At 38.7% G+C, this 12,563-nt stretch overlaps 1 protein-coding gene across 10 annotated transcripts in view; it reads left to right on the top strand.

The window, feature by feature from the left end:
• PTPRD (protein tyrosine phosphatase, receptor type D) overlaps positions 1-12,206 on the top strand; it is a 416,835-nt gene extending 404,629 nt beyond the window's left edge. For all 10 annotated transcript variants that reach the window (XM_008054819.1, XM_008054818.1, XM_008054813.1 and 7 more), the window contains 3 exons: positions 373-527; positions 5,990-6,125; positions 8,488-12,206. In XM_008054819.1, the coding sequence (XP_008053010.1) occupies positions 373-527; positions 5,990-6,125; positions 8,488-8,556 (360 nt within the window). In that variant the 3' untranslated portion in view covers positions 8,557-12,206. The remainder of the gene's footprint in view (positions 1-372; positions 528-5,989; positions 6,126-8,487) is intronic.
• The last annotated feature ends 357 nt before the right edge of the window (positions 12,207-12,563 follow it).

Raw genomic sequence — 12,563 nt, 5'->3', positions numbered from 1 at the left:
ATGGAATTCTGAACTTTTTGAAATAGAGTATACATGTCCCACTTCGGAATGGATGTGGATGTGGCCCATGGTTATGACCCCACACCTTGGGTCTCAGAAGCATGTGCTATACGGCTGTCTGAAAACCTAGGGTTTTAACTGGGCATTGTGAGAACAAGTAAATGTGTGATTTAAACACATGGGAATGTAGGCGGTATGCATAGCAGATAAGACACACACACAACTAAGTTTCCAGTTAAATACGTTCCTAACTGTTCCTGTCCTTTTTATTTTGGGGAAAAAAAATGAACGCGACCGCTCCTCTGGTCTGTGTGCTTGCTGAATCCTTCTGGCATTCTCCTTTGTGGCCGGGCATGTGGCTTTCCCCCAAAGGACGGCCAGTCCCGAACAGTGAGGCAGTTCCAGTTCACTGACTGGCCAGAGCAAGGAGTGCCGAAGTCTGGAGAAGGATTCATTGACTTCATCGGCCAAGTCCATAAAACAAAAGAGCAGTTTGGCCAGGACGGGCCCATTTCAGTCCATTGCAGGTAAGGGAAGCATCAAGATTGATTAAGATTCCACTTGTGATTCAAGCAATGATGACTCTGAAAATAAGTGCTGGTGTTTGTTCATTGTCTATTCAAGTTTGTTGTAGATCTGCACAAATAAAATTTTGCTCTCAAAAATATATTGCGAAATTTAAAGCAGGATTCATTTCTCTCTGTCTTTATAAAAATGAAAATAATCAGAGGAAAAATTTTTTGCCCCAAAAGTTACCTCATGCAAAAAATAAAAAATATCAAACTCCGGTTTTCCTTGCCAGTTTTCCTTGCCAGTTTTACCTTAACAGAAATTGTCAGAACACCCCCTACTGATAACTTGTTTTGTTAGTCATTTCTTATTTGCTTTGCTTTCTCAGCATTGCACTGATAACTTTCTGTATCTCTCTCCTGTGTTTGTCTTCTTGGGAAAACTATAAACATCTATCAAGCCTTAATGACAATACTAATTCTTGCCAGTCAATAAGTGATTAGAATGGTACCTCAGCTAAAAATGCAATTTGTTTGAAAATTGTTGCTATATCAGAAAATGAAACACCTTCAAGTTAATTATTTTCAATCGTTTCTACAGTATTTTATAATTCAAGTCATTGAGGGTAATAGAAATAACAAGTAAATGGTTCAGACATTCACCATAAATTTAGTGCTTTTGGAAGTTGCTAAGCAAAAACCTTCTAGCAAAAGGAATTCACTTAATTTTATTTACACTGATAATACATTTTAGGATTCTAGAAACTGGAAGTCTAAATCTCCCCTTGCTAGCTTCAAAATGAACATGATAGTTCTTGACATGGTATAGACATAGGCAGAATTTCAAAATAGGATATATGTTAGGCTTGAGCCAACATATCTGCGTTCTAGTCCTAATTCTACCATTTTGTAGCTTCATGACATTAGGAAATTTTCTCTGGACCTCGGTCTCAACAGACGTCTAAAATTCTTTCTAGCGTCCTTTGTCTCTCAGGTGTAGTATGTTATATAAGAAGCACACCTTATTTATACACGTTTGTTTTGTGTTGAGTTGTCAAAAATAATTTGCATTATTCAACCAAAGAGCATATAGGAAATGACACATGGAATCAAACACAAGTGTACCTCAGAGGTATTAAAGGTTTGCTTCCAGACCACTACGATACAAAGGATATCTCAATAAAGAGAGTCACATAAAAATTTTGACTTCCCAGTACATATAAAAGTTTTGTTTATACTATACTGTATTCTGTTAAGTGTGCAATAGCATCGTCTCAAAAAAAATGCATGTGCCTTAATTTAAAATACACTTTATTGCTAATAATCATCTGAGTCTTCAGCAAATGGCAATCTTTATGCTGGTAGAGGGCCTTGTCTCAACATTGATGGCTGCTAACTGATTAGGGTGGTGGTTTCTGAAGGCTGCGGTAGCTATGACAGTTTCTTAAAATAAGACAACAATGAAGTTGTTGCCGCATCAGTTGTTTCTTCCTTTCATGAGAGATTTCTCTGCAGCATGCAGTGCTGTTTGATAGCATGTTCCCCACAGGAGAACTTCTTTCAAAATTGGAGTCAATCCTGCTTTATTGACTATGTTTATATACTATCCAAAATATTTCATTGTCCTTTCAACAGCATTCACAGGATCTCTACCAAGAGCTGATTTCATCTCAGGCAACTGTTTTCTTGGCTCACTTACAAGAAGCAACTCCGCATCTATTAAAAGTTTTATCATGAGAACACAGCAATTCAGGCTTCACTTCTAATTCTCGTTCTCTTGCTGTTTTTACACATCTATCGTTACCTTCTCCATTGAGGTCGTGAACCCCTCAAAGTCATCCATGAGGACTGGAATCACATTCTTCCAAACCCCTGCTAATTTTGACATCCTCCCATAAATGAGGCATTCTTAGTGGCATCTAGAATGGTGAATCCTTTCTGAAAGCTTTTCAATGCACCTAATTCAGATTCATCAGAGGAATCACTATTTAGGACAGCTATAGCTTTATGAGATACATTTCTCAAATAATAAGACTTGATAATATAAATTACTTCCTGATCCACAGGCTACAGAATGGATGTGGCATTAGCAAGCATGAAAACACATATCTCCTTGTCTGTCTCCCTCAGATCTCAGTGAGCAGGAAAATTTTGAAAGAAATGTTTTCTGAACAGTAGGTCTTAATAATGGGCTTAAAATATTCAGTAATCTTGCTGGAAACCGATATGCTGTCACCCAAGCTTCCTTGTTCTACTTGTAGAGCAGAGGCAGAGTATATTTAGCATAACTCTTCAGGGCCCTAGGGTTTTTAAGAGTGGTAGCTGAGCACTGGCTTCAACTTAAGTCACCAGCTCCTTAGCAAGAGAGTCCGTCTGTCCTTTGAAGCTTTAGAGTCTGTCCTTTGAAGCTTTAGAAGCTTTTGACTTCTCCTCTCAAGCTATGAAAGTCCTAGATCTCCCCTTCTTCCAAGAAAAGGCCGTGTCACTTACACTGAAACTCTTGTTTAGTGCAGCCACTTTCATCAGTGATCTTAGCTACATCGCGTGGATAACTTGCTGCAACTTCTCCTGCTCATTTTGCAGTTTTGTGTTGTAGAGATGGCTTCTTTCCTTTAATCTCATGAGCCAACCTATGTTAGCCTCCAGCTTTTCTTCTGCAACTTCCTCGTCTCTCTCAACCATCACAGAATTAAAGGAAAGTAGAGCCCAGCTCTGGCCTAGGCTTTGACTTAAGGGAACACTGTGGCTAGTTTGATCTGTCCAGACCACTAAAACTTTCTTCGTATCAGCAATAAAGCTGTTTTACTTTCTTGTCATTGCTGTAATCACTGGAGTAGCACATTTAATTTTCTTTCTTTTTTTTTTTTTAAGTTGGAGTCTCATTCTTGGCCACTGCAGCCTTGACCCGCTGGGCTCAGGCGATCCTTCCGCCTCAGCCTTCCAAGTAGCTGGAACTACAGACGCACGCCACCACACCGGGCTAGTTTTTGTGATTTATTGTAGAGCCGAGGTCTCACCAAGTTGCCCAGGCTGGTCTCGAACCCCTGGGCTCAGGCAGTCCTCTCGTCTCGGCCTCCCAAACTGCTGGGATGACAGGCTGAGCCACCACACCCGGCCGCATGTTTAATTTTCAAGAATGTTTTCTTTGTATTCACAACTGTACTAACTGACTCAAGAGCCTAAGTGTCAGCCTGCCTTAGCTTTTGTCTTCCTCGTGAGACTTAATTACTTTTGGCTTTTGATTTAAAGTAAGAGACTTGTTACTCTTCCTTTCACTTGAATACTTGGAGGCCATTGTAGGGTTGTGATATATATGGATGGCGCATTTTCAATATTGTCAGGGAAGAGGAAGTTGAGGAAAGGGAGAATGGCAAGGGATTAGCTGATTGGTGGAGCAGTCTGGACACACACAGTATCCATCTATCGGTTAAGTTTGCGGTCTTACATTGGCATGGTCTGTGGCATCCCAAAACAATTACAAGAGTAATATCAACATTACTGGATAGCAGGCATAAGGATCATGGAAAAGTTTGAAAATACCGCAAAAATTACCAAAATGTGACACAGATGTGACATGAGCATAAATGGCACCAGTAGACTTGCTCAGTACATGGTTGCCAGAAACTGCCAATGTGTAAAAACTACAATATCTGTAAAGTACAATACAGTGGAGTGCAATAATGCCTGTATCTGGACAAAGTGTCTAGTAGACATTGGGCTTGAATTGCCTGGTTATTTCTTCCAGTTTTACACATAATCGGTCCAAATGCTAAATTAAACTTTCCAATAATAATCTATATGGAACATGGTATCTTTAATACGTATTCTTTGTTTTAGGTATTTTCATAAGTATAATTATATACACGTGTTTGTTATTTCTCATTGCTTTTATAATCACAAAATGTTTTAAGCATTCCTCTAGTAAAATTCTATGACATATTATTCACATATCTTATATGTATATCGAACACGTCTAGATATTTTATCTGGGAATATTCTGAAAACACCACTTATTTATAACTTATTAAACTAACATGATGAAGTCAATAATGTCAGAAGTTTTAAGAACAATGTTTGTCCTTTTTAAAAAATACTTAGAAAACCAGACGCCCAACATTTTTGTTACATTTGAGCAAAAGGTAAGATAGACTCCAGAGTACCAGGACCATTCAAGTAAAAGGTTATAATTTATGGTCTCTCACAACTAAGAGATACTTTCAAGGATGGCAGGGACTTCAAGGTCATCTCCTTGATCTTAACAGAAGCCTTCACTGCTACTAGACATCCTAAGTAATTTTTTAAAGACTGCCCACGGATTGTAAAGCCCTCACTTCACATTTCTGTTTAGACTTTTTAGAAATCCCATTTATAAAGGGACATGCTATTTATATATGCCTGTCAGCTACATCCCCAAGTAAATGAATCCATCCATTTTCCATAGCCTGTGCCCAAGTGTTACACATGCTGTTTAATTAGGATCCAAAAATGTAGGGATTTTTCAGATTATTCAGTTTTCCTCATTACCTAAATCTCCAGATGCTTTCCTATTTCTTAAGTGCACAGGAGCTATGAATTAATTTTCTTTCTTTCTGCGTGGAGATTCCAGAATTATCTTAAGACAGTTAAGACAGCATAGAGAAAAGCAAAACCTTGCTAGTGTAGCAGAAAGAATCCTAGGGTTTTAGCTGCTGGTCATCTAAAAATAGTAGATAAGTTCAGAGATTAGTGACTCTTAGCCATTTTTGTTTTAGATTAGAGACCCCTCTGGGAAGCTGTTAAAAGCTTTGTTTCAGGATACAGGAAAAAAATAACATTTATGCAATCTGTACTTATACTTACAGGATAGCTATAAATCTTCCTGAAGACTAAATGAAAATCCCATATTATAAAAAAAGAAATTTTAAAAAACCCTGTTATAGAATCTCTTTTCTCATATCATAACCAATGGCAATATTTGAATAATTTCTATACCTTGTTATATACCCATATGTCTAGGTGATGGGATATCCCGCACAGATTTAAGTGACTATAAAAAAGTGAATAATGTGTTAGGAAAGTTGAAGATGCCAAATTTATTTTACCTTATTCTGAATTACTTCATACATTAAAAATATAAAATAGGCAAAGTATGAATTTCAGAATCTCCATGCATAGAATAAACTTCTGTTTTCTTTATTCTTTTTCATTTGTTTTACAATATTTATGTTTTCTTGGTCTTTCTAAAATGAGATATAACCCAGACTGAGAAGTCTTATGAGATGTAATCCCAGTTGCTCTATGTTCATTCTCACATGCCATTATAACACATGCTGTTACCATCCCAAGAGTAATCACTTAGTGGACCTGAGGCCACATTTTTCTGAACGTGGCAGTGAGGAAACAAGGAATCTGGAAGCTGGTGGAAGTATGTCTGTCCCCACCTAACATGGTCAAGACCGTGAGCATCTCATCCAGTAATGTTGCCTTTGTTATTGTGACAGTGCGGGCGTTGGAAGAACTGGCGTCTTCATAACACTAAGCATTGTTTTGGAAAGAATGAGATATGAAGGAGTTGTAGATATCTTCCAGACCGTCAAAATGTTAAGAACACAACGGCCGGCCATGGTACAGACAGAGGTGAGAAAAATCCCATTCAATTTTCCCATCTCAAGAGCCTACAGTTTGCTAGCCAGGACTTCCTAGAGTGTAGAGACTGTCTACACCCGACATGAAATACGGTGCGGAAAGCATCAGGATGTTGAATTGTTTTTTGAACCTCATTTTCCCCCTGTTTAAAAGAGATGACAGACTCAATGTCTTGGTTTCGTTGTGGAAATTACGTCAGATGAGACATTTGGTTGAGCCATGTTCACTGTCACCACTGGACCATTTGGGACCTAGAAAATGGCAGTTTTATGTAATTCACTAGATCTATGTTAATATAATATATATTGCACCTATTCATAGGTAAATATATGAAAAGTATGATGTGAGGGGCACACTTCATCCCTGAGGGTACCTGATCTCAAACCAGCTGAAGTGGGGACCAAAGTGAGGCCCAAACTTTACCTGCACAATGACTATTTGTATGCCAACCCTGAGTCGCACCCCACGTCTTTAAAATAAAAATAAATCAATAGAAGTAAAATTTTAAAAAGCATCATCCAGCCGGGCTCGGTGGCTCAGCCTGTCATCCCGCGCCTTTGGGAGGCTGAGGTGAGTGGATTGCCTGAGTCCGCAGGTTCGAGACCCGCTTTGGCAGCGAGACCTCATCTCTACAATCAATCAAAAAATCAGCCAGGCTTGGTAGCGCACGCCTGTAATTCCGGCTACTCGGGAGGCTGAGGCGGAAGGATCGCCGGAGCCCAGCAGGTCCAGGCTGCGGTGGCCGGAAGCGGCCACTGCACTCCAGACTGGGCGACAGAGTGAGACTCCAACTCAAAAAACAAAAAGCATCATCCTTGGCAGGTCACACACCCTCGACTCATTTTACACCTCGCCTCTCTTTCCGTGGGCCGGCAGAGACATCAGCGGCTCTGTCGTGTATGTTTTAACAATGACCATTCAAATTATTTGGATCCTGGATAAATGAGCCCCTCATTTCCTATTCCAATAATTGATATGAAAATTTGGATATTTCTCATAATAATATGAGTTCGTGATTTAGCCAGTCTGGTCTATTGAGCATTCATTTCTCAGACCCATATTAATGACAGTGTTTAGGGTTCACAAAAGGCCACCAAATTATGCAATTTATATGTGTTCCTAAATTCATCAGCCTCAATATATTCCAGACTTTGATTTCGAAGCAGCGCAAGCATTTGGCTTGCAATACTCAAAACATTATGTTAGCCTGAGAAACTTAATGGGTGTTGGGGGTGACAGAGGGAAATGGGACGTTTGAAAAGCTTTCACACTTAGCCTGGCAACTTATTGTGACAAGATAGGAAAACTCCATTTATATTGCATTACCATTTTTATTGTGGAAAAATGCACATTCAAGCAAAATAGAAACTATCTACTTTCAGCCCCATTGGCTACTGAAAATAGGTTTCTTTTATGGGGGAAAAAATCCTACTTTTTCTTCTCCCTATAGTCATGTGTAAATTGTAATTTTTCCATCTCTCCAACAATGCTCCAATTTATTCCAATATGACAGTGTTCTTCCTCATCTGAAAAAAGCATGTTTCATACTGTGTTATTTCAGTGTGTGCCTTTCTAGAACAGACAACTAGCAATCAGACTAAATTAGGCCAAATGGCACAGGTGTTTTTTGATGTGGGTAGCCAATCTCGTGATGCCGTTTTCAGGGATGAAAAGCTTGACAGTCCAGAGCCTGGTGTAAATGGCTTTGTGTGCCTGGTCTCCCTCGCCATCTATTTTTTTTGGCTGTCTTTTTATCTTATATATGAACATCAGAAATGATTGTGAGTAATTTTGACTGCAGGCAGCAAAGGTCTACCGCCCGATCATAATTTAAGAAAAAAAAAATTCAAATTCAGTTGGCAGTAGCCCAGAAGATAAATAAATCTAGACTCTTCTCAGGTCGGCTCGTATCTGCTTCCGACTCTACTAAGTATGCAAACTGAGAATCTGTTGTCGTAAATAGGCAGATCATCGTAAAACCTTTGTGTGTATGACTTTTACAATTATCTGCTCATGTGGCATCTGCAGTTTGCATGTTCAGTTGGTGGCGATGGTGTGACACTACTTGAAAGACACTTGTCTAGAAGGTAATGTTCTCTAGGACCTGCTACTACTTGGGATTGAGAAGCTGTTTTAGTCAAATCGATTGGTGGAGTTGATGAACAGCCCGTGTGGCTAATTGTTTTTCATTCACTCTAACCGATGGGTCATTGGATTGAATTGATTGACAAATGCAGTGGCTGTCCCTCCATGTAGATCTACCTTTGTTTTCCGATATTGATTCTTATTTTTATTTTTCTATGAAAATAGACTCACGGAACCTTCTCACCTTTCTCCGTCTTATCTCCCGCAGGATCAGTATCAGTTTTGCTATCGAGCCGCACTAGAGTACCTGGGCAGCTTTGACCACTATGCAACGTAGAAACCCCTGACCCATTCTGGATTTTTACTACAGCCCTTCAATATCCATGGAGTCTCTTCTGAGCCATACAGGGCACTTGAGAAGTCCTTCTTAACTTCCTAGCTAACAACTACTTAGTGGGACTATTACACACAAAGCAAATTAAAAGCAAATTATTCCAGGTGGACCAAGACTTCACAGTTTAATAATCTAACCCGAAAAATAAGAACGAGAATCCTGACTGATGAGGCATCTGAAGGATTTTATTTACAGATCCCTCAAGGATTCAGAATCAAGGAGAGAAGACACCACAGCAAAGAACCACCATCTTGTTCAGGATTGCTTGACAGGTGCAAGGAGAAATTGCCAGAGTCCTGCAGCTCAACGCAAGACACGTGCTGGGGTAGCTTCTCGCCGCAAAATGGACTCTGCTTCGACGTCACCCCTTCCCGCCATACTGCTCATAATAACATTTCAGGGGGAAAGGGGGGGATGTTTAAAAAGAAAGTCTTTGATTTAGTTTTTTAGTCTTGTAAAGATACTGCTGACCTGTGCTTCATTTCGAACTGTGTCAACTTTTTTTTAACAAGATGTATCATTCGATAAAGTGAATTTTAAAAAAGTTACATAACTCTTCATTTTTTTATTTCCAAATCGTAGGTTTTTTTAAGCTGTAGAACTGTTATCCGTAATATCTTGCTGTAGAAATATCCAGTCATTTGAAATTTTGCACATTTTTGTGCAGTACTCTTAATCTACAGTATTAGTCTCGTCAGACTTCTACACTTCTGTTCTGTTTTGATTGGTGAGAAAGCACCCATTCTCTTCAGATAATCAAAGAGAATTTTATTTCGTTCTGTTTTTTGGTTTTGTTTTTGGAATCAACAGGGAGGCGCAAAGTATAAAGTTGCTGCTAACATATATACATCTATATCCATACTTTATAAGGATGTTTATGTATATATAGACAGTGTGTCCACACAAAAAAAGAGATCTAGCTATCGGTCAGTTCTTCCATGATTGAGTTGTTTCTAAATGTAGAAAAACTGTTGTCAACATTTTTTCGATTTATTCTCAATTTTATGGCATCCCGGTATTTTTTAATATCATAAAACTTTGGTTCCTTGAAAGGGAAATGAGAAATGCACATCAGTGATTGTCAAACCTCACCCCCTAACTTCCTCCCCAGTCTCTCACTCACCCCCACCCCACCCCACCCCGTCATCTTCACAAATCCTGTTTTGTTAGCCAGGCTTCCAACAAAGTTCAATACTTCTAACACTCTAGTGCAATAAAAAAAAATATTAAATATCTAAGAGGTGTGCATGTGGGAAAGGTCAGTGCATATCCCTTTAGGATGGGAGAATGTTGTAATATATCAGCTATCAAGTTGTTTAAAAAACAGTGTATTCAATCGTATATTGTCTATAGTATGTGCTATGAAATTTGCATTTATGATATGTAACAGGGGCAAAGCCAAACTCATGTTACTCTGTTCGGTCAGAAACATTTTATGGCATACAGCATTCCTGGGAAGTGCTGTACTTTGTTTTGTTTTGATTTTAGTTTTGCATTTAGAGTGCCTTATAATTGATGCCTATTTTGATAGCATTTCTTTTCAGCTTCGGTTCGTATTTTCATTAGTTGTTCGTATCTGTTCCTCTTTCTTATTAAAGCATTATCTGTTTACCACATGTACAAAAACTCTTTGAATAATATGCATTCCTAGTTTTCAGCCAAGTCGGGGATGTTAGTGATTGTACCAGCCCAAAGCACTTGGATAATCAGGGCCCTTCTTCTTTTTGTAAGCGTCAACATCAGGAAAAGTTACTCATTTTATTTATAATCCCTTCCAAATCTGCTCTGGAACTTGCAGTAACTGCACCAAACTTATTTTAGTAGCAGACGTCATCGGCAACCTTGGAATATGTTTGATATTCCATTAGGATTTTTCTAAGAGGGAAATAAACAATATTTATCACCCCCAATTCTCCCAACATAATTTCTATAGGAAGCCATGATGATGGCATGAGTTTGCCACATTTTACATGACGTTAAAGAATCCTCAGAATACCCAAGGAACTCTTCAAGAGTTTTGGTATAGGCATAATACTTTGGTTTAATTTTAGCTTCAAGGATATTCTGCATGGAAGGATTTTTGTTTCCCACATTTTCCCATTGCTAGCAGAATGAAATCCAAGAGACCAAACACTCGCAAGCATTGTATTTGAGCACTTTTGTAAAAAACAAAGAAAAAGAAAAAGAAAAAAAAAAAGAAAATATATATAATACTAAAAAAAAAAAAAAAAAAAAGTATCTAGAAGGCTACCTCAGAATGAGACTCTCGAACCTACATCAGAACCAGAGAAGAATGTGTACTGTGTGCGTCTGTTATTGCTTTGTTTTAGTTTGCATCTTCTGGAGATTTATCCAAGTGCCAGATTACTCAGTGCTATAATTTTCTTTTAGTGAAACAAAGGGGGTCAGACAGACATTGCATCATCCAGACATGCCATGTTGGGCATGTAGACTCCGGTGGAGTATCGCACACCAGAATGATTGGCCAGTGAGCAGCTTCTCTCCCGAAACAGACCTGCCCATTTGGCAAAGGGAAAGCGGACAGTAATCACGAGAAGAAAATGAATGGGATGCATACCATAGACGAACGAGGTGGAGACGAATCCAGGAATCTTATTTACTGTTCGGGAGCTGTTCCTAGAACTCACTCCCTTACCGTCATTGATGTGCATTCCACTCTGTGCTTTCTGTACACCCATTCAAGTTTTAATTTCCCGGGTAAACATCTTTATCTGCCATCACCATACACTTCCAAGTTTCCGATTATTTTCATCTCCATAACCAGTACGGTGCTATTATTTACCTATGTACGTGTAGTTATGTATAATTTTGTAATTAGTTACAATGGTAAAAAAATCAAAATATATAAAAAGTGATTTGTACAGAACTTTATTTTAGCTCTTTTTTAACAATGATTTGCATGGTTAGATGACGGCGAGGACAGCCAGGGGAGGGAAGGGCCTCTAGGGAACTTTGCACTTTCTATACCTTTGTACTATGCACTGCCCTATTGATTCTACACCCAATAATGTTATTACTTGAACCCATCTGTAAGAAACTGCTTCTGAAATTCATTTGTGTGTATGTAAATAACACAGCATAGAAACAGGAAGGGAAAAAAGTCTGCAGGCATGCACATGTTTTTTTCTTTCCTGTTTATCTTTGATTCTGCTTTGTGTTAGTCCCCTCTTCTATGTTCACCTCCCTTTTTGTTTTTCTTTTCTGGGTTTATGGGTCCCTGATACTCCAGCAGAGACCAGAAGGCTACAGATTCGCCCTATCCATCCGTTATGTGGCTTTGCCATCCAAGCTTGGAGTGTCTTTACAAAGATGATAACAGTTGTGTTCTTTGCTCTCGTTTTGGATGCATAGACTGAGAAATTTAAAAAAATTACTTGTAAAATGGCTTGTTAAAAAATACAATTACCTCTAATTAGTAGTACGCGTAAATGTTTTACAGAATGAAAGGCGTGCTTTTTATTTTCTTACTTCGTTACATTGGTGGCGAAAGAAGTCTGTATGAAAATCAGTTCTTTGCTGACACAAGTTCCATTTGTTACAAATGAATTCTAATAAAATGTCAGTGTTATGCAGCCCTGGCCTTTGGTTTTGTCCACTCAAGCACTTTGGTTTTGAGCTGACCAGAAGTTCTCTCTTCCCTTCTGGTTATCTAGTTAGTTCTTTCGTACTATTAGTAATTCTATTTTCCAAGAGCCTTGTTAGTAAGTGTCTACCTGGAGGTAAGCACTCTTCACTGTCAAGCAAACCACAGCTTGGAGAAATCGATAGCCCAGGTTCAAACAGCAAAGGAGGGCATTAATTTCATTCACATCAGAGATCACGGGCAATCGTTAATTCTATGGAAGATGACTGATAGATAAATTTAAGTGCATTCCTGTAGATGTATGTGTTTGTGTGTAAATACTATCATCGTTTTGAAACCCAACTGA

This window comes from Carlito syrichta, unplaced genomic scaffold, assembly GCF_000164805.1.
Source record: "Carlito syrichta isolate Samal-C Ts95f unplaced genomic scaffold, Tarsius_syrichta-2.0.1 Scaffold301531, whole genome shotgun sequence".
NCBI classification, from domain to species: Eukaryota; Metazoa; Chordata; class Mammalia; order Primates; family Tarsiidae; genus Carlito; species Carlito syrichta.
The sequence above is the reverse complement of the archived record's forward strand: the minus strand, read 5'-3'. Positions and strand labels throughout refer to the sequence as shown.